The 22,876-nt window shown below is 43.6% G+C and overlaps 1 protein-coding gene across 1 annotated transcript in view; it reads left to right on the forward strand.

Annotated features, from left to right (window-relative positions):
- LOC137378075 (formin-F) overlaps positions 1-22,876 on the forward strand; it is a 170,453-nt gene that overhangs the window by 95,472 nt on the left and 52,105 nt on the right. The window contains exons 10-11 of the mRNA XM_068048141.1: positions 11,540-11,630; positions 16,512-16,598. Of these exons, the coding sequence (XP_067904242.1) occupies positions 11,540-11,630; positions 16,512-16,598 (178 nt within the window). The remainder of the gene's footprint in view (positions 1-11,539; positions 11,631-16,511; positions 16,599-22,876) is intronic.

Here is a 22,876-nt window from a genome sequence, read left to right on the forward strand (position 1 = left end):
TCGTGAATTACTGCAGTGCATCTTATATACTGTGCGTCGGTGGTGGAGGGAGTGAATGTTTAAGGTGGTAGATGGGATACTGATCAAGCAGGCTACTTTATCCTGGATAGTGTTGAGCTTCTTGAGTGTTATTGGAGCAGCACTCATCCAGGCAAGTGGAGAGTATTCCATCACACTCCTGACTTGTGCCTTGTAGATGGTGGACAGGCTCTGGGGAGTCAGGAGATGAGTTACTTGCCGCAGAATTCCCAGCCTCTTTCCTGCTCTTGTAGCCACAGTGTTTATGTGGCTGCTTCAGTTCAGTTTCTGCTCAATGGTAGGCCCCAGGATATTGATAGTGGGGGATTCAGTGATGGTAATGCCATCGAATGTCAAGGGAAGATGGTTCGATTCTCTCTTGTTAGACATGGTCATTGCCTGGCACTTGTGTAGCATGAATGTAACTTGCCACTTATCAGCCCATATGGACATGGACTGCTTCATTATCTGAGGAGTTGCTAATGGTACTGAATGTCAGACAATCATCAGCGAACATTCCCACTTCTGAGCTTATGATGGAGGGAAGGTCATTGATGAAGCAGCTGAAGATGGTTGGGCCTAGGTCACTACCCTAAGGAACACCTGCAGCAATGTCCTGGGACTGAGTGATTGGCCTCCAACAACCACAAACATCTTCTTTTGTACTAGGTATGACCAACTGGTGGAGGGTTTTCCCCCTGATGGGTTCTGGATGCCATACTCAGTCAAATGCTGCCTTGATATCAAGGGCAATCACTCTCACCTCACCTCTTGAGTTCAACTCTTTTGTCCATTTTTGGACTGAGGCTGTAATGAGGTTTGGAGTCGAGTGGTCCTAAAAGGAAACAAAACTGAGCATCTGAGAGCAGATTGTTGCTGTTTAAGTAGTGCTTGATAGCACTGTCGACGACACCTTCCACCACTTTGCTAATGATCGAGAGTAGACTGATGGGACGGTAATTGGCTGGATTGGATTTGTCCTGCTTTTTGTGGGCAGGATATACCTATCTTTCCACATAGCTGGGTAGATGTCAGTGTTGTAGCTGTACTGGAACAGCTTGGCTAGGGGTGCGGCAAGTTCTGGAGCACAAGTCTTCAGTACTACAGCAAGGATGTTGTCAGGGCTCATAGCATTTGCTGTATCCAATGCCTTCAGCTGTTGCTTGATATCATTTGGAGCGAATCGAATTGGTTGAAGACTGCCATCTGTGACGTTTTGGACCATGGAACCTCTGGCCGAAGAGGATTGCAGTGCTTCAGCCTTTTCTTTTGACTGATGTGCTGGGCTCCTCCATCATTGAGGATGGGGATATTTGTCGAGCCTCCTCCTCCTGTTAGTTGTTTAGTTGTCCACCAAAGCTGGATGTGGCAGGATTACAGTTGTTAAAACTTACAAAATTCTTAAAGGGCATGACAGGGTAGATGTGGATAGGATGTTTCCTGTGGCTGGTGAGTGTAGAACCAGGGGACACAGTCTCAGAATAAGGGGCGTGCCATTTAAGACTGAGATGAGGAGGAATTTCTTTCTCTGGAGGTGGTGAATCTGTGGAATTCTCTACCCAGAGGGCTGTGGAAGCTCAATCATTGAGTAAGTTCAAGACAGAAATTGATAGATTTCTGGATACTAATGATATCAATGGGGATAGTGGGGAATAATGACGTAAAGGTAAATGGCAAAGCCGGCTCGACGGGCTGGATGGCCTGCTTGTACTCCTATTTCCTATGATCCTACAGAGCTTTGATCTGAACTGTTGGTTGTGGGATTGCTTAGCTCAGTCTATTGCATGCTGTTTCTGATGTTTGGCATGCATGTAGTCCTTTGTTATAGCTTCACCAGGTTGGCACCTCATTTTTAGGTATTCCTGGTGCTGCTCCTGGAATGTTCTCCTATCCTGTTTATTGAACCAGGATCAATCCCTTGGCTTAATGGTAAAGGTAGAGTGAGGGATATGTCGCATCATGAGGTTACAGATTGTGGTTGAATACAATTCTGGTGTTGCTGATGGTCCATAGCGCCTTATGGATGCCCAGTTTTGAGCTGCCAGATCTGTTCTGAATCTGTCCCATTTAAGCACGGTTGTAGTGCCACACAACACGATGGAGGATATTCTCAATGCAAAGTTGGAACTTTGTCTCCACAAGGACTGCGTACTAGCCACTCCTACTAGTACTGCCATGGGCATCTGCGACAGGTAGATTGGTGAGGACAAAGTCTAGTAGGTTTTTCCCTCTTCTTGGTTCTCTCGCCACCTGCCCCAGGCCCAGTCTGGCAGATGTGTTCTTCAGGACTCGGCCAGCTCAGTAGTGGTACTGCCAAGCCACTCTTGGTGATGAATATTGAATTCCCCCATCCAGAGTTCATTCTGTGCTCTTGCAACCTTCAGGGCCTCGTCCAAGTGGTGTTCAACTTGGAGGAGTACTGATTCATCAGCTGAGGGAGGGCAGTAGGTGGTAATCAGCAGAGGTTTCCTTGCCCATGTTCAACCTAATTCTGAGACTTCATGGAGTCAAGAGTCAAAGTTTAGGATTCCCAGGGCCAGTCCCTCCCAACTGTATACCACTGTGCCACCACCTCTGGTGAGTTTGTCCTGCCAGTGGGACAGGACATACCTAGGAATGACGATGGTGCTGTCTGGGATATTGCATGTAAAGTATGTTTCTGTGAGTATGACTGTGTCAGACTTGCTTGACTAGTCTGTGGGACAGCTCTCCCAATTTTGGCACAAGACCCCAGGTGTTAGTAAGGAGGACTTTACAGGGTTGACAGGGCTGGGTTTGCTGTTGTCATTTTTGGTGCCTAGGTCGATGCTAGGTGTTCCATGCTATTTTATTCCTTTTCAACTTTTGTGTCATGGTTTTGTACAATGGCTTGCTAGGCCATTTAGAGGACAGCTAAGAGACAATCACAATGCTGTGGGTCTGGAGTCACACGTAGGGCAGACCAAGTAAGGACAGCAGATTTCCTTCCCTGAAGGGCATTAGTGAAGCAGATAGGCTCTGACAGCAATCGACGGTAATTTCATGGTCACTAATACTGAGACTAGCTTTCAAATTCAGATTTTTATTTGTTAATTGAATTTAACTAACTTCAGCTGCTATGGTGGAATTTGAATCCATGTCCCCAGAGTATTAGCCTGGTCTCTGGTTTTCTACGCCACCGTCTCCACCAGGAACTCGCTGCCTATGAGAGTAGTGGAAGCAGAGATGATGAATGATTTCAAAAGGAAGTTGGATGGACACTTGAGGGAAATAAACTTATAAGGCTATGGGGACAGAGCCGAGGAATGGGACTGATTGGATTGCTCTACAGAGAGCTGGCATGGACTTGATGGGCCAGATAGCCTCTGTCTGTGCCTCTATGACTGGATGACTCTATATCTGGAATTCAGTTTCATCATTTGCCATAATTGAATTTGAGCATTGTACCGCTGAGTTGCAAGTACCACCACCATTAAGCTTTCACACCTGCACCCTCAAATAATGAAGAAGTGTACTCATTATCTAATATCTTTAAAATGAAGAGAACTGTTAAACAGATGTTACAATTGTGACAAATGGAAACTCTCTTCTTTCAGGTGTTACCCACGTTTGTATAAAGTGATTTGAAATGACAGCCATACTGATTTTGAAAATAAAACAATTGTAGTATTGAACAAATGTTCATCTTGCTACTGATTTTAATCTAGAATGAGCAAAAAAATGAGTTCCGTGGAAACTTATTCAAGCAGTACTACCACCAGCAAAATAATCCACAACTCAAAAAAAAAAATTGGCTTGTCTTGCCAATACTGGATGATATCACATGATGACTACTCAACTGCATCTAGCTCAGCTCAGAGGACAATGATATCTAATGAAATCTCTAACATTGTGTAAAAGTGAAATTTAATCTGGAGACATAGGGCTGAATTTTCCAGCAGACGTCAGGACCCTGACAGGGGCCCATAGTGGGGGTCCACAGCCCGCTGGCGCAACCTTTCACGAGGCGGCCTCCTAATTGGCTTCCTCTGGGCTGGCCACCCTAGTAAGGACATAGGTGGGTTCCCTAGGCTGAAGGCCCAAACAGAGGTCCTGCAGAACAGATGGCTGGCAGCCCCACCGGACAGGTGGGCGTTGCTGAGACAGAAAGACTAGTACGAGAGCATGTCAACTTGGAGGCAACCTCATTTGCCTGCAGAGAAGTCAGAAAATAGAGGCCCAAAGTCGGTAGGGCCATTAGACATGGTTGAGGCCTTTCATCCCTGCGACCCCATCATTGGGACATGGAGCCTTTGGTTTCCATGGACCCCTGGCCCGTTGCCGGGAAGCCGGCTCCAAAGAGCTGTCAGGCTCCCTATTTGGCGGGGGGCTGCTCTGACGCAGGAAACTACCGGTGCCCCTAAAATGGCCCCTAAGTAGGGCTATAATTGCATTAATTGGCTACTCACCTCTGTGGAGCGGGTAGCTGAAGCTGTTCCGAGTCTGCCCCTGAAAAACTCCCCAGAGGCGGGAATCCATGGTGAGTGGTTCCAACACAGCTCCTTACTATTTTCCTGGTTTGCCCCGCCTCCAAACCCGTCTCTACGGGGCCAGGAAAATTAAGCCCATACTGTCACTTGAAGATTAAGCATTTACTCAATGAGCCGCAAGCCATTGCATCCCTTCCAAATAATTAAATATTGGAAAGGGAATCCTTAAAGAAGGAATCTCATCAGTACATTTTTGAACTATCAAACAGGTAAATGGGATTTTGGTGTCGGGGGGAGGTCAATGCAATAAATGGATAGCCCTTATTCCATCAGATTCCTCTGTACAGTTGGAGTTGCATTCCTCAAGTTTTTTTTTAAAAAGGGGTAAAGCTTGATCTTCCAACTTTTAACAGATCTGTTAATAAAGCAGCTGTAGGATGTGACATTCCAATGTTCCAGCTGTGAAAAAATGTAAATTTATGGCAATAACAAAATAGCACTGCATTGCAGCAAAAATGCTGTAATGATCTTTTCACTTTTCTGAAGCTGCTAATAAGCGATTTCAGCATGGTGATTTTTGAAAAGTCCAAAGTTATTATAACTCAATGACAACAGTACACAACCAGTTTCAGTGAGTAAATTCTCGATAGCTATGGAGAGACAGGAACAAGTTGTAGATGAAGGACAGTTCCCAAAATGTGCAAAGAAGATGGGCTGAATTTAGAGGCACCAGCAAGGCTCCCGGCGCCAGGCTGAAAAGGTGGGGGGGGATTCCCGTCTCGACAATTTGGAGACACCCTACCCAGCATGATTCTATGGTGCCGGGTCAGTTAACAGCCCGGTGCCGAGAACCCCAACCCTTTAAAGACAGGGATCACACCTCCAAGAGCACCGGGACCGGTGGCCACTGCCAATACTGCACCATGCCTTGGACCCAGGCCCAGGGCTGGAGCCCCAGATCTGAGGTAAGTGAGGCCAGTTCGGCAGCCCCTGGCAATGGGGGTGTTGGGAGAATGGGTGGGCACTGAGTACAGTGGTTTGTTTGCGAGCAGGGGCCCAACGTGAACCAGAGATTGTCCACAGAGGAAGGCATCCCCCGCCTCCCCAAACCAGCAGGGAGGTCGCCTTGTTTTACTGGGCGACCTCCCCACGTGGCAGAGACCCCTGGTTGTTAATAGGCCTCTTAAGGGCCTCAATTGGCCTCTGGGTGGAAACACTGTCACCGACATATCCCTTCCTCCTGTCGCAATTCTGTGGGCACCCCACCTCTCAGGCTGTCTCTGGGGCGGGGGTGGGTTGGGTGGTGACCTATAAAACCCAGCCCATCATGTGCAACTGGCAGTGCCAATGCTCTGAACTCCACCAATCAACCAGGTAGGAGGCCTGGAAGATGATACCCAATTTAAAGAGAAGCACAACGATAAGGTATGCATGCACGTGATGGAAAGTTATAGTTCTCAAAATATATGCAAAAGAATGCTGCACGGACACAAAAATTTTAATAAGAATGTAACAAGTAAGCAGCAAGTAGAATAGGTAGACTGTGAAAATACAATAATTGGAGAGAAAATATAATGTAGGAAGAAATCTCATTGTCTCTTCTTGGCCTCCTTATCTCGAGAAACAATGGGTAAGCGCCTGGGGGTGGTCACTGGTTTGTGAAGCAGTGCCTGGAGTGGCTATAAAGGCCAATTCTAGAGTGACAGACTCTTCCACAGGTGCTGCAGATAAAATTGGTTGTCGGGGCTGTTACACAGTTGGCTCTCTCCTTGCGCTTCTGTCTTTTGTCCTGCCAACTGCTAAGTCTCTTCGACTCGCCACGCTTTAGCCCCGCCTTTATGGTTGCCCACCAGCTCTGGCGATCGCTGGCAACTGACTCCCACGACTTGTGATCAATGTCACAGGACTTCATGTTGCGTTTGCAGACGTCTTTAAAGCGGAGACATGGTCGGCCGGTGGATCTGGTACCAGTGATGAGTTCGCTGTACAATGTGTCTTTGGGGATCCTGCCATCTTCCATGCGGCTCACATGGCCAAGCCATCTCAGGCGCCGCTGGCTTAGTAGGGTGTATACGCTGGGGATGTTGGCCGCCTCGAAGATTTCTGTGTTGGAGATACGGTCCTGCCACCTGAAGCCCTCAAGCCCCAGTAATTTCATGTACAAAGACAAAACTTTCAACAAGCAGCAGGTCCCATGAACTGTAGGTTCTCATGTTAAGTGCAGAAATAATGGTAGATTTATTGAGTACATATAAGCCTAAATTTTGTGTTGGAGGTGGTGCTCCCAGGGCTGGGCCGAAAAGACGGCTGGATCCTCAATTGGCCTCTGGGCAGGAATGCCACCCTCAGCCTTTCCTGCCCCCGGGAAAATCACTTGGTGACGGGGCAGCAACAGGCCCTCCGTGCCCCCCCCCCACCCCCACTAACTGTCGCAATTTTCCATGACCGCTCACATCTGACCCCATCTCAGGGGGCCCATAAAATCCAGGCCATAGTCTGCAAGGGACAGATTCAGTACGATTGACATACTGCACAGAAGTAGTTTAGTTTAGAGATACAGCACTGAAACAGGCCCTTCGGCCCACCGAGTCTGTGCCGACCATCAACCACCCATTTATACTAATCCTACACTAATCTCATATTCCTACCAAACATCCCCACCTGTCCCTATATTTCCCTACCACCTACTTGTACTAGTGGCAATTTATAATGGCCAATTTACCTACCAACCTGCAAGTCTTTTGGCTTGTGGGAGGAAACCGGAGCACCCGGAGAAAACCCACGCAGACACAGGGAGAACTTGCAAACTCCACACAGGCAGTACCCAGAATTGAACCCGGGTCGCTGGAGCTGTGAGGCTGCGGTGCTAACCACTGCGCCACTGTGCCGCCCAGTAGTAGTTACATACCACATTAATCAGATATTCTATGATTGCTTGATAAGCATGTCTGTACACACTGTTTATCCACAAACACCTATATGTAATGGCATTGTAGCACCAATAGAGCAAAGTTTCTTGCTTACTCACAATATTCCATCTTTTCTATTCACAGAGCAAGGAAAATTCAGTCAATCACTATACATCTGAGGGCAAATTATCACCCATACTTGAAACAGGCAGTATTGCAGATATACATTGTCGAAGATGTTGATACTGCTAAGTATGAGGAAGCACAAAGTGAAATATTAAATATTGGAGAAGAAGGGATAGATGTGGTGATAGCTGGTGAGAAACCAGCTGGTACACGGGGAACCGCAGCATGTTGCCACTGAATTGTAGAGGAATACAGACTTCATTAGGTCTTGTTCAAATGCAGGTTGTTACAGCAGAAAGTCTGTACTGAGGAGTCACTTATCTCCTTGCATTTCACATTTGAAAGTTGTCTGAATAATTTGGAGGAGTCCAATATTCAGAAATATTCTGCTATGTGCCACATGAGCACATTGCAACACTAGTACAACTGCATTGGAGACCTCAGTGATGTTCCATTGGAAAAGAAAATCAACCTGTTTTGTGTTACTGCCGTTGACCAATTCCACTCCCATTGTGTTGAAAAGATGTTGTTAGTTGTCCAAAGGTGAATTTAAAATATGCATCACAAAACAAAAAAACAATCTGGGATGGCAAGTAGAAATTCTGTGATTATGAGTTTGTCCAAATGAAAATTATTGTACCAACATTGGCACCTGCTGGAAGAACTGGCAATGTGACACTTATCTGTTTTCCTACATGCAGAGACTGATATCCACTTGTCTTTCCTGATATACATGTAATTGGATGGATGATAAAGTGTTTGATGCTCCTGTGTTTGGACACCTAAAAGGTTCATTTAGCATAAAAGTTGATGGCAGTTATGGTCTTCATCACCACTGTTAATGCACTTAGATATGTTACTGTCCCTGCAAGTCCTAGGGAACTAGATCGCACACCCAAATCACAATCTCCTGCCTCTCGTAGCGGGTTTTGTATCATCACCAAGGCGCTGACTGTTGCAGGACACCTACTGCCTGGAATGATGCCTGCTGTGACTCATAAGCCTCCCATGGCTTCTGTACTCTTGGATGTCCATCTCCTCATGCTTCTCCATAAAATGCTCAACAATGCCTGCTACATCCATGTTTCTGGTTAGAAAACTCAAGTGTTCCTCAAAATACTTGCTGCCTGTAATCCTCACTCATGCCAAATCTGAATTTATTTGGAATATTGATCTTTCAATGTAGTTTTATAGCCATGGAATTATATATTAACTGCTCATTCTTGACCAAAGTGTTAATAAGGTCTGCTTCAAATTTTTGTACAAGCATTTTTAGCTACCTTTCTTGAAGAGTAGCATTGGTCAGCATGGACACCAGTTGCCACTTTCTCAACCGCAGTTAAGCATCTACTTCTCTATTAAAACATGTGAAGAGAGGAATGCCTAATCTTTTCTTTTGCAAAATTTATTTTAGCAAATATTTCTATTTACATATTTCACAGAGATAACACCACATTCTAATTCTTGCTACTGCTTTTCCTTTCAACATCATTTGAAGAAAAGGATCGAAGCGTAATGATTCTGAACTTACATCACAATGAAAGACTAATTAGCACTGCCACTGCTTCCAACTGCATAGCATCAGCCCACAAAGGAATAAAGCGTACCATTAAGCTCATCTTTTTTGGCTCTGTACCTAATTAATTTTTAATGTATGATGTAAATTGAATACATTATGAGCACCCATGGGATATGATTTATATTACACTCCTGACATAAAACAAAACTCACTTGGGACTTGGCATATAGATAATCAGATCAGCCAATTTATGGGATTTAAATCATATCTGGCAGGTCTACCTAATGTATCCACTGCACACATCACGGGGCAGTGTATCTGGAAGAAAACTGTCTTAGAAGTGAAAATAAGCTTCTGGTGGCTTCTGGTTCAGTGTAGCAGCAGGAAGAAGGAGCTCCTGTCAGTGGCTGGGTGTTTCATAAATAAAAAATACTCTAGCAAGCAGCATCATCAAAAAGGCAGTTATGTGCAGTCATGGGTCTCGGAAAAGCTGCAGGGATCCCACTGAAAATCAGGACCTAAAAATCATTGACCACCCCCCACCCATCCCTGAATCCTGGCCCACATTTCCATCTCCAGAATGCAAAGCTGTAGCCTGGCCCAGACCAAGAAATCCCCAGTCTGACTTCTGGCCAAGTGCCTTCAAGTCAGAAATTCAAATTGGAACCATTTGGCAATCAGCATCAGTCCTGAGTACTACAGCTGATTAGAGAAACTTGAGAACAACTACAGATACTTCTCCCCGCATTTACAAGAATGCAGAAATTGGCACCATTCACCCTCCAGGAAATTGCCTTTTCAAATATATGACTTAAGTGGCATTGCCAATGAAGATAGCAAATCTCAGGATTTTCCAAAACATAGGGCCAGATTATATTTCAGCAATTGGGGTCCCAGCAGTTGGCCGGAAGGGGGGAAAAATGCTTTGGCCCTTCGTCAGACTCCTAGTGCAAACTATTGGTGGGCAGCTAATAAACTGCCTGTCATTGGGGACACTGTCCCTTTCATGGATGAGCTCGCGCCTCCAGATCTGCTGGCCAATCAGAAGCGGGACGGTGGCTACTGCCGGTACCGCAGGAGGCCCTGTAGTACCAAGGAATGAAGGAGACCTTGGGAGAGTGGGTCAGTGGGGTCGAGATATCTGGGGCCATTCAGGCAGGCCCCAGCGACTGGGTTGGGGGGCAGGGTAGTATTTTGGGAGGGTGGTGGGGGTTCTTCACAGGGGAGCGGTCATCACTGCTGGGGTGTACCCTCTGGGAGCTCTGGATTGCCCCCAAGGGAAGGACCACCTTCCCACCCGCCCCGCTAGGAGGCTGCCAGGCTATACCTGGCAACATCTCCACGCAGTGGCAGGCCCATCAGTCTTTAATGAAATTGAAGTGGAGGTGGGAAGAGGCCCTTAAGTGGCCATTAAGGGCCACTTAAGAGCCTCAATTGGCCTGGGGCAGGAAGGCCATTATCCAGCCTGGAAAAAATTGCCGGGTGTTCGGGCATGCCTCCTGCCATTTTGTTTTCTCCCTGCCTCCGTGCCTGTCTCCAAGGGCAGAATAAAATCCTGCCCATAAGTTCCAGGCAAAGGAACTGATTGTGACCGAGGCAAGTGTCGAAGAAAAGTTGTACATCTTTAACTTTTCCATACTGTCTCCAAATTGGAATGAAGATGCAAGGCCTTTAACAACATAAAAAGCAAACTAAACGTTTGGGATACAAACAGTCAATGCAGGATGATGTAATTTGCTGTTGGTATCTCACTCATCAGAAGATCTACTCTCAATCCAATTTTCCTTTCCAACTACTCAAAGCCTCAAAACAGCCCGAACCAAAGTCAATATTGACATTCTCTATGATTGTGGTTGTATTATCCGTCCTTACCTGTACCAAGACAAACACTTGCATCCCCTCTGTCCTCGAGATAGCCAAGAGATGGATGAATACCAAGAAGACTCCCCAGACTGAAATGGATAAATGCATCAGAGTGTATCCCCCAACAGCGGAACACTATTTGACTATTATTTGATTATGCAGTGTGGAATTGGATTGTCAATGATTTAGTCCTAGCCAGCCAAACCAGAAATGAAGGAAAACTAAGTGATTTACAGTGGCCTCTTTTCATTTCTAGCAATTAAACTGTCATCTTAAACTGTCAACAGTGTTGTTCAAGATATTAACAAATGCCATAACTAGTACAGACATGATAGTCAAGTTTTGGTAGTTTATCAGAAGGTAATATTGTAGGTTCTTCAGCACAAAACTGATATTCCTTCAACCTCTAAATCAAGTGGTCAATAGCATTATGACCTACTCTATGATTGGATTATTGCCTTTTAATTCTCTGAGTATCATCTGTATACTTAAGAGGCTGCAACATATGGAAATTAACTGAGGTATTGTAGTGTCTTCTAGAACGTACTTGCAATCACTTTTATATCTGCTGTAAGCTTGATTTTGTTTATTATGTGCAAGTTGATTAGTTACATTTTCAGAAATATAACTTGGGTACTTGTTTTATAAATTATCAGATATGTTCCCACACCAGACGATATTGAAAAATACAAAATGTACAAAGGCTCTCTGGCTGACCTCCATGTTGTGGACCAATATATGATGGAGGTAAGGACTCTTAGTTAACCTTGTGCTTCCCAATTTGGACTAAATTTCTGAACAAATATTTAATTACAAAATGATTGTAGATTATAAGAAAGATCGAAATGCTATTTGGAACACTGTGGTGCCAGTATTGTTGGGGACAATGGGAGTATCACCTGTGCCAGTGTCTAGTCGTAACAATACGTGGGCTTCCAGAGTTTTTGCTCCATTGCTATTTGCAAGGAGCAAGAAGGCAGTTTCAAATGGTTTCTTTTCTTGGAAGTTTAACTTCTATCAATCTCCTTCCTTAGTAAGTCGTGTGGAGTCCGTGACTATACAACTGTACCTGGATTGTTCCAAGGAACAGTCTGGATGGGCTGTGTTACCTTTGCCTCATTCTGTAATACTTTGATTTCTTACAGTATAAGCTGGAGGTAGAAGGGGCACATTTTATAAAGTAGGCATCAGTTTCGCACGCAGGACGAATACTTTTCTCAAGTAGCTAGGAGGTCACTAGATTCTTTTTCTGTGACATTTTTAAGTGCCTGACGTCACGTACAGCAGTAATACTTCTGTCCAGGGATGAAAGGGTTGTCTTATGAGGAGAGATTAAGTAGAATGGACCTATATTCTCTGGAGTTTAGAAGAATGAGAGGTGATCACATTGAAACAAATAAAATTCTATAAGACTTGACAGGGTAGATATTGAGAGGCAATTTCCCCTGTCTGGAGAGTCTATAACGAGGGGTCATAGTCTCAGGATAACGGGTCAGCCATTTAGGGCTGAGATGAGGAGAGATTTCTTCACTCAGAGGGTTTGAATCTTTGGAATTCTGTATCCCAAAAAGCTATGGATGCTCAGTTGTTGAGTAAATTGAAGTCTGAGATTGGTAGATTTTTGGACACTAAGAAAATCAAGGGATATGGGGATCGGGTGGAAAAGTGTTGTTGAAAAAGAAGACTAGCCATGATCTAGTGAAATAAAAGAGCAGGCTCTATGGGCCATATGACCTACTGCTGCTCCTATTTCTTATATTATGTATTTAAAACAGTGTCCGCTTCTAGTAAAATCTGTGCTTCACAGAAGATTCATGTTGTTTATACCCCAAGAAAGTTCAAATCAACAGCAGATCCACCTGCAGCAATCAAAATTTTTAGCTTCAGTACAATACTGATTTTCAGATCTTCCTTTTTAAGAATTATTTCCTTCCTGTATTTCAAGTTTCTTCCACATGCCTCTCCCTTTCACATTGCACACATATAGGATATGCTGAAAGGGTTAGATGAAGCATATTTAATAATTTATTAGAAAAAGGTGTGATGGTTGATAGCTGACATAATATTTAAGAAGGGGGATAGAACATGTCCCAGGAAATTATAAACCAGTCAGCTTAACATCAGTGGTAGGAAAAATAATGGAATCCCTAATAAAGGAGAGAATAGAAGAACATCTCGTAACAAAAAATATTTAAATGAATCATCAGCATGTATTTCAAAAGAAAAAATCTTGCTTGATCAACCTGATTGAATTTTTTGAGGGGGTAACAAAGAGTGTAGACAGTGGTAATGCAGCAGATGTAATTTATTTTCAAAAGGCCTTCAATAAGGTGCCCCGTAATAGACTAATGAATAAGGTCAGAGAATGTGGAGTCAGGGAACAAGTGACAAAATGAATTGCTAGCTGGCTTCAAGACAGAAAGTAGAGAGTGGGAGTAGAGGGTAGTTATTCAGAGTGGCAGAAGGTGGGAAGTGGTGTTCCACAAGGATCAGTGCTGGGATCACTGCTGTTCTCAATTTACATTAACAATTTGGACTTTGGAGTCAAAAGCACAATTTCCAAATTTGTGGATGACACCAAATTGAGGGGAGTGGGGGGTGGGGGTGGTGGTGGGAATAGTCAATACTGAGTGTTATGACTGAGGCGGGAGCAACGCACTGTCAATTCAATCCCATCACTCCACAGGTCATAGCATATAATTCAAATTTTCCCACCCAACGAGAAAACAGACAAATTAAACACGCTAGTAACCCTCAGAATAAAACAGACCAAACCAGGTATCTTTAGACAACAACAAATTAATTATTTATTAAAATGAAATCTTAAACACTATTAAGATAAACCTATGTCTAAAGACCTTATAACTTCTTATTCTAACCTGACTTACCCCATTCACACACATACACTCAAAATCATGATTAACCAGCTTTATTTATTTAGAGATACGGCACTGAAACAAGCCCTTTGGCCCACCGAGTCTGTGCCAACCATCTATTTATACTAAACCTACATTAATCCCATTATCCTCTTACATCCCCACCTTCCCTCAATTCCCCTACCACCTACTTATACTAGGGGCAATTTATAATGGCCAATTTACCTATCAACCTGCAAGTCTTTGGCTGTGGGAGGAAACCGGAGCACCCGGTGAAAACCCATGCGGTCACAGGGAGAACTTGCAAACTCCGCACAGGCAGTACCCAGAATCGAACCTGGGTCGCTGGAACTGTGAGGCTGCAGTGCTAACCACTGCGCCACTGTGCCGCCCAAAAAGTGGTGTTTTAAAAAATTAGCTGTTTCTTAAGAATAAATAAATAAGTAATTCTTTGTGGGTTACATTCATGATAGGTGAGGTATCCTAGTGTGAAAATAATCAAATGCCTCTCGAAGTCTTCACACGGATTTGATGAAACAGTCTGTTCTTGATAGGCATTCACAACACTTCAGCTGCAGCAGGCATCAAACAGTTCTTTCAACAATGAGCACAGCAATAGGTCAACTTGAATTTGAAAACTGACAGTCTTGCAGTCGAAACTTTACTTCCACAATACAAATGGTCTCTTCAAAGGGTTATTTCCACCTCAGGCAATTAACTTGGCCGGTAGCTCCTTGTAGAGTTTTTGCTGAGAGATACATAGCTCTTTCCTTTCAGTAAGCATGCTTCGCTGATGCCTGGCTCAGACCATTTTTTGCCAGTTTTACACACAGTCAAATCGAAACATTATACCATGTGACCTCTCTCTTCTGCTGTGGCCTAGGGACAGGTGCAGCTGGCACTCTGTGCTCAGTCTTAAAGGCACACTGTTTCCAGACAGATTTTTAAAGGCACACACTGTTTTTAATCTGAGGAGAAAAAAAATGCAACAGTTCCATGACATGAGGAGGACCGCACAAATTACAGGAGGGCATCAACAAAACTTGCAGAATGGGCAAATAATTGGCAAATTAAGTTTAACATGGATAAATATGAGATAGTACATTTTGGTAGGAAGAATAAGGAGGTCACTTATTACTTGGAAGATGTGAGTCTACGTGGAGTAGAAGAACAAAGGGATCTTGGAGTACAAATACATCAATCACTAAAAATTACGCCAAGTTATCAAGGCCATAAAAAAGCAACCAAGCACTAGGCTTTATTTCTAGAGGGATAGAATTGAAAAGTAGGGAGTTATGCTAAACCTGTATCGCACCTTGGTTCAATCACACTTAGAGTACTAAGTGCTGTTCTGATCACCATATTATGAAAAGGTACTGGAGAGGGTGCAGAGAATATTTACATGGATGATACCAGAAATGCAAGGGTATACATAACAGGAAAGGATAAACAGGCTTGAAAAAAGAGGGTTGACGGGTGACCTAATAGAGGTCTTTAAAATTATGCAAGGTTTTGATAGAGTGGATACAGAGAGAATGTTTCCACTTTTGGGGAAGGGAACAACTAGAGGCCATCAATTTAAGATAGTCACCAAGAAATCCAGTAGGGAATTCAGAAGAAACATCTTTACCCAAAGAGTGGTGAGAATGTGGAATTCGCTACCACAGGGAGTGCTTGAAGCTAATAGTATAGATGTGTTTAAGGGGAGGCTTGACAAGCATATGAGGGAGAAGGGAACAGAGGGTTAAGCTGATTGGTTTAAATGAGGAAAGACGGGGAGGAGGTTCGTGTGAGGCATAAACATCGGCATGCCTGTTTCTGTGCTGTATATCCTATGTAATGCTATGTACAGTGGGAGGAAGCACATTTGGAACATAAACACTCGCATGGATCAGTTGGGTCGAAAGACTGTTTCTGTGCTGTAAATTCTATGTAATTCTATGATTTCCCTGCCAAGCAGCCACCCTATTGCCAGAGGTATCAACATTAGGGAAAGAGTAGCAGTAACATATTTGATCAACATGAATAAGACTAATTGCAAATGCATTTGAAGAAATTAGGCTGTTTTATATTAGAATGAGATATATCACCATAGGTTTTGCCTTTAAGCCAAGTGAGAGAACATCACTCGAAATGAGTGTGATTTACTGAGTTTGTCAGTTCCCAGCCACTGCTAGCCTCACTGTATATATCTTTTTCAAAATGGTGCATAATGGCACTATTGCACAGATTTATTTTCTTCAATTTTCTTAGGTCTATCTCTGAAGTCACAAACCCATGCTGGAGTACAGTACTGATTCCTAACCCAAGTGGCCGTTCTTCATGTATAAGCCGAGCCAACAAGATTTTTGAGAGTGCACAACAAGCCTAATCTTACTCTCATCCTGTGTTCACACACATGCACTTTCGTACAAAGGTCACTGGGTTGGAATCTGAAGTGGAGGCATTGGCAGATATCCACTATCACTTGTGACAGGAACACCAACTGTAGTGGCCCAGTTGAGATCGGCTGACTCACCACAGACCAGAGTCAAACTGCTAAATGAATGTGCTGCTGGCTCGATATCTCAATACTAATTTTTTGTGACATGACTAAATTATACTCTATGCATTGTAATGTGAGATTGGGTTTAACAATAATAGGAATAGTGAAGTTGAATTTTTAATGGTGTTTAACTAACAGAATTAAATTATAATATGTTAGATTAAGTGCATCATTAATGATATTATGCTTACTATATTTTCTCTAAAGATGTGCAACATCCCCTATCTGAGTCACAGACTGGATCTCATCCTTAGCGTAAGAGAACTTCCAGAAACTGTTGATGACCTTCAGCCGGTAAGCACTGCTGTACATTGATAATAACAGAAAATATGCATGTAGCAGAGAGGAGATTGCCCCTTAATTGGTACTACTGAAAGGGACTTATACATGCAACTAAGTTGAAGACAGGAGTTGAGAAGTTCTGTTCTTTTATGGATCAAAACTCAAGTCTTCCACGAGCAGAGGGCTGGAAGTTGGAATCATTTCCACTGGATGCCTATCCTTTCCTTTTGCTGTCAATACCATTTTTTGTGGGGTGCCCTGAAAATTCCACCACTGTTATGATCAGCAGGAAGTATGCTCACAGGTAGCAGGTGTACTTGCCATACAGGGCTTCACATGGGTGGGCCCCAGAATGCTGCAATCCAATTGCAATTAATTCCAGAGAGATCAATTGCCATATGAATTGGTAGTCCACCAGTGACAGTGCAGCAAATGACAGCCTTTTGAGGCCAGTAATCTTTGTTCAGCCCAGCCTGCAGCCCCCTTCCACAGTGCAGCAATGAGTTGTATTGAAATCTGACAAGGTCTTCGGGGTAGGCATTCCTTTTGGTGCAACTATTAGCATGTGCATCTACCCTTGATACGTAAAAGGATTACGGTGAGGTCACAGTAGGGACTGACCAGGTAGGGCAGTGTAGGATGGTATGCCACATAGCTATGTTACAGGCAGAAGTCGTTGGACTTCCAGTGGTACAACAGCACCTTCAGAATTTCTTTTCATCTTGAGATCCAGACAATGATTGCAAACAGAAGGGCCTGGATTTTGCTGTCAGCAGCAAGCAAACATTATTGTGCTTACATTTGCCCACAGACTTTCTGTGGGATTTTACTACTTTTTGCAGTACTTAGAGAGATAAGACAGCGCAGAAGCTTCTACAAGGGATTTGGTACCTGTGTGAACAGGGCAAGGCAAGAACATTCTGTCTACTCAACTAATCAGATTGAGGAATCCTTACACAGATATACAGAATTGAAACCAGAAAGTTCAATTTAGAATAGTTAATTCAATGTTAAGTAATGTACAGAATGCACAATAAAGAGAGAGCTAAGAAAGATGGGATTAAGAAAGAGGTAATAGAAAAAAAGTAAAAACATTTTTTATTTTAATGTTTAATTTTTTTTAAATCTTCAACAATAATTAAAATTGAAGGAATGAGACTCCACATTTGTAAAAGCATATTTGAAGTGCCAGTGAGGTCGTTTGGCAGTAATAAAACCTTCCACATACCATTCACATACAATTGAATGGACTAGGCCTAACTTTTCTGGCATATTTAGTGGTAAGTACCACAGCATCACACAGTTGATGTGCTCAAATGCCAAATCTCTCGGCAAGATACCGGTGAAGGGAAGCTGATGGAGGTGCAGGGCAAATTGGATGTAACTTCCTGATTTCTGAGTTTATCTATTACTGTGGTTGCTGTCTGATTTGCTTCTTAATAACAGTAAGCGCTGATAGCCTCACTGTTATTCTTAGTGCAAGATCTGGGCCAAAGTAAATCATTATTTAACTATGAGACTGCACAAGTTACTTTGTAGAGTTTGGACTGAATTTTAAAAGAAACTATGCAGAACTGCATGAAATTTCTGATGTATCAAGTAAAGCAAATATAGACCACTCTGTTAAAAGCATGTTCAGTTTGCCAAGGAGAAAAAAAACATAAACTTTTAAAATCAGGTCACCATTTCCATCACAGCTGACTGATCTCATTGCCAGAAATGATATATTGGGATAATGTTCTGGTCACCAACATGACCTAGATTTTTCACTGTTTTTATTGCCGTGTGCTAGGATTGGCTTTCTCCCATCTGCTTGAGTTTTTGGAAGGTTCCCATTGTTTTTCACTTGGCCTCAGGGTAAGATGAGAGGAGATGTTTTGTGCAGTAGTTTAAAAGGGCAGGGAGGGAACTACGACTAATACGAAAACTTTGCAGGCTCCAAGAAATTGCCAGTATTCCAGCCACTGGATGCCATTATTGGATTCCTCTGTCAGCCTAGCTCATATTTAGGCAGGCATCTGGCAGAAGTGATGCTAGAAGATCACCGTAGGCACTGCTGGGTAGGTCATCTGCCAGCTTAAACACCCTCCACCATCAGCGTACCATGGCAGCAGTATGTCTACAGGATGTACTGCAGCAATTCGCCAAGACTTCTTCGGCAGCATCTCCCAAACTCATGACCCTCCACCACCTGGAAGGACAAGGACAACAGATGCATGGGAACACCATCACTTCTAAGTTCCCCTCCATCACTCACACACCATCCTGACTGAGACATATATCACCATTCCTTCATCATCGCTGGGTCAAAATCCTGGCACTCCCTACCTAACAGCTGTGGAAACACCTTCACCACATGGACTACAGTGACTACACTTCTAGTTTAGAGATACACCACTGAAACAGGCCCTTCGGCCCACCGAGTCTGTGCCGACCATCAACCACCCATTTATACTAATCCTACACTAATCCCATATTCCTACCACATCCCCACCTGTCCCTATATTTCCCTACCACCTACCTATACTAGGGGCAATTTATAATGGCCAATTTACCTATCAACCTGCAAGTCTTTGGCATGTGGGAGGAAACCGGAGCACCCGGAGGAAACCCACGCAGACACAGGGAGAACTTGCAAACTCCGCACAGGCAGTACCTAGAATCGAACCCGGGTCCCTGGAGCTGTGAGGCTGCGGTGCTAACCACTGCGCCACTGTGCCGCCCTAGTCTGGCATTTCTGCCAGACTACATTCTTGCGAAGTGCCTTGCAATACCACTGTTACAACCAGGTCAGAAAGGTGTCTAGGATTCCGTTTCAGCTTTCACCTGGCCTTACTGTAACAGGGTTTAATTTTTAAACATACCGTGTTTTTCACTCCCTCTTGGTGAATCCTTGTTCACTGCTTTCCAATTATAAGGTAAAGGGCTTTCTTAGGTTTAAAGAAGAAAAGTGAACTTTATTAAACTTAAACTCTAATTCGGTTAACACCTCCGGATACGCGACGCACCCATGCTAGCATGCATACACGATACACACATGCAGATAGGGACAGAAAAGAACAGAAGAAAGAAAAAGTGGAAAAGTTTGAGGCAATATCTGAAGAGTTTCTAACGGTTCTTCGAGATCACTGTAGAGTCCTTTTGTAGGTTGATCTTGCTTTTTGTTGGGGCCCAGTATTCTTCTTAAACCTTGTTCAGTGTAAGAGACCTTTCTCTCTTGGGGTTCATGTGTCTCCAGTGGGTTTCAGTTCCATGAGAAAGTGATGGGAGCAGACAGGAGAGGAGAGGGTCTTTTCAATCCAGGAGCAAACAGCTTTGTCAGTTCAGACACTGTTTCTACAATTTCAAACTCCCCAAGTTGGCCAGCAGGTGGTCACGTGACCAACTGGTTTGATCAAGTCTCTTCTGTGTATTGTATGGGAGCAGGGGATAGCTCCTTTGTTCCAACACCGTCTGCTAATGTGCAAAAATGTCTTTCTGGCTGGGGGCGGGGGTTGTGGGGGGATGCCTGGCAATTCCTTGTAACAGGCCTTCTCTTATTCCCAGCAACAATTTGAAGTTTAATGGCCATGTGGCAAAATTAATGTGCCTCATTCTTGGCAGTGGGAGTCTGCATGACAACCACATTAAAGGTTCTATATGAATGCAAGTTGTTGTTGTTCAAGAAATAGTCCCATCGCCATCTGCTCACGGGCAACTAGGGATGGGTAATAAATGCCAACCTTGCCAGTGACACCCACATCCCAAGAATAAATTTGAATGGACACCTGTTAATTTATCTCCCCGCCCAATTCTTTGCCCATCTGAGCAATGTCGGAAAATGTAAGTGGGCCGGAATATTCTGCCTTCTGGGAAAATTTATGAAGCTCTGTTCAGCCCAGGAACTTTCTGAAATCTGTTCCCAGTTTCCATTCTGTCAAAAATTGTGAATTGATTTCAAGAACACTCATCTGTAAGAAAAACACAGTGTGCTCTTACCAGGAGAATTCTCCTGCTGAAATTAGGAGGGAATATTTTCTTACATTTAACTGAAGTAGCCTGTAATTGCAAAGAGTTTTTCCAGGTTTCTCAGTCTGGGAATTTTCTTTACACCCAGCCTCTCATCTCCCAGCAATAATTTATGTATGAGCTCTGTACTCACCAATTGTGCAATTGTATTATTTAAAATTTGACCACAGTAGTCAAGCGATGAATAAGTAAGTTGGCTAGATTATGGGCCACATTTACAATCAAAATTCAATATACCACCCATATATTTTTACAAGAATACTCAATACTGAGAGATGTATGGTGACAGAGTTATTTGACATCTTTCATACTGATAACATTAAATAACAATCTGTGGCAGTTATATGAGCAGTGAATTGTCTGTGTGCTTTAAATGTTATTCTCTTCCATTGCAATCCTGTTTAATCAGCCGGTAGAAGAGTTCAGTGCTTGGGCTGTAGAAAAACCATTTATTCTCTTTCTTTATTTGTGAGGCCTCGATGGATCCGCTGCTAAACCAGTCCGATACCTTCTTCAACGCCCCCCCCCACCCCCCTCCATATTAATGCATTCCTTAGAGCTGAATGACTCGTGAGTGAGATACTAATCGTAGCTTGCTGATGTATTTATTTTTAATGAACATCAGTAAGCAGAATTTGATATGATTTCTACAGGTTATCTGGGAATTACAACTATGAAGAGAAGATTAAAAAGGTTGTTTAATTTATGAATTTCATATTTAGCTTCTCCCCAGTGTGCTGTACTGGTGGCTGGAGTATTCAATTCATGCAAGTTGACTCCAGGTACTGTCACTATGGTTGCTATGGCGAAAGGTAACTGAAGTTCCTGAACACATTCTGCATCAGTAGTTTGATGCTTTAAGCAGCTGATGAGATACAGCAGGACAGCTATGAACACATGTATATGAGCTTTATTTGGCAAAAGAGTGTTTGTTATTCTGAAGAGTCAGAAGGCCTAAAATAAATCACAACATCATCTGTTTTGGTGTTGACATGTGACCTGTTCCCATTCCATATGAAGTAATGGAAAGCACCTATATATGAGTTAATTTTTATCCAACATTGAGTTTTTTTGGTCCTAATGCCACTCACTGCTTAAACTCTTGGATCTGTCTACCATAGATGGGTTACACAGCTTTCTCCCTTGCGTGGAGCACTGATTTCCTGATCAAATTCTACTTCGCTTGCTCTTTTCAAAGAAGTAAAAGGAAATTATAAGGGAAAACAAACAGGCAAAATACAGCCACAGTACATTGCTTAACTGGCATAATGTGGGCAAAAAGACAGGAAAACAATAAAGCTACAAAAGCAATGAGCATTTCAAAGAAAGGAGTGAAAACTCCAAGCTGGAGTTTTCTGACACTGAGGGGGGGATTTTAAGCCCCCACGGCCCCCCAACCCCGCCTCCACAAATGGATGGGTTGGAGTGGGGTGAGATGTTAAAATTTCAACACAATCACTTCCAGGTTTAAAGAAGGTGGGACAAGGGGGCAGGGAGCCAACTGCTCCCTGGATGAAGGTTGGCCATTTAGATGTTTTCATGAGGGTAGCAGCCTCAGATTTAATCTGCGTTGGAAAGCCGACAGCTGAAGAGAGGCACAAACAGGATTGGGGAGAAAGTGCATGCCTTTACAGAACTGCTTCTGGGCCAAGAGGAGTAGCAGTGCTTCCCCCGGCCCACCAAGCTTACCTTCTTACAAAAGCAAAATACTTCAGATGCTGGAAATCTGAAATAAAAACAGAAAATGCTAGAAATATTCAGCAGCTCAGTCAGCATCTGTAGAGAGAGAAGCAGAGTTAATGTTTCAGGTCTTTGACCTTTCATCAGAACTGAGGTACACGGTGGATAAGCTTACCCTCTTGCCTTGGATTGGATCCCCCAATACACAGACCACTCCCTCCCCCCCCTCCCCCAACCCCAAGTTGTGGATCAGCCTATCAATTAGGCTAACTTCCAGGCAGGGATCCTGACAAAATTATACTTAGGTGTGGAATCAAAACTTTGCTAATGGGGGGAAATTTGAACTTCGGGTTTCCTGACTGAAACTTCAGTTTCCCCCATTCCCCTCACCCCACCTAAGCATCCCACTCCTGTTAAGATTGGGGCCTGAGGCTTCATTGCCAACAAGCACTGCAAGTATCTCACTGGCCCCTGGCAGTGAGTCAGTATCAAATAATTTCACGGTGGACACGAAAAGTCTATTCCACTGATCGCTCATTTGCACTGAGGAGATTTCAACACCACTTGGTGTCACTTGGCTCAGGAAAACCTCCAGCAGGGTC

The sequence above is a fragment of the Heterodontus francisci genome, chromosome 16 (assembly GCF_036365525.1).
Source record: "Heterodontus francisci isolate sHetFra1 chromosome 16, sHetFra1.hap1, whole genome shotgun sequence".
In the NCBI taxonomy this organism is placed as follows: domain Eukaryota; kingdom Metazoa; phylum Chordata; class Chondrichthyes; order Heterodontiformes; family Heterodontidae; genus Heterodontus; species Heterodontus francisci.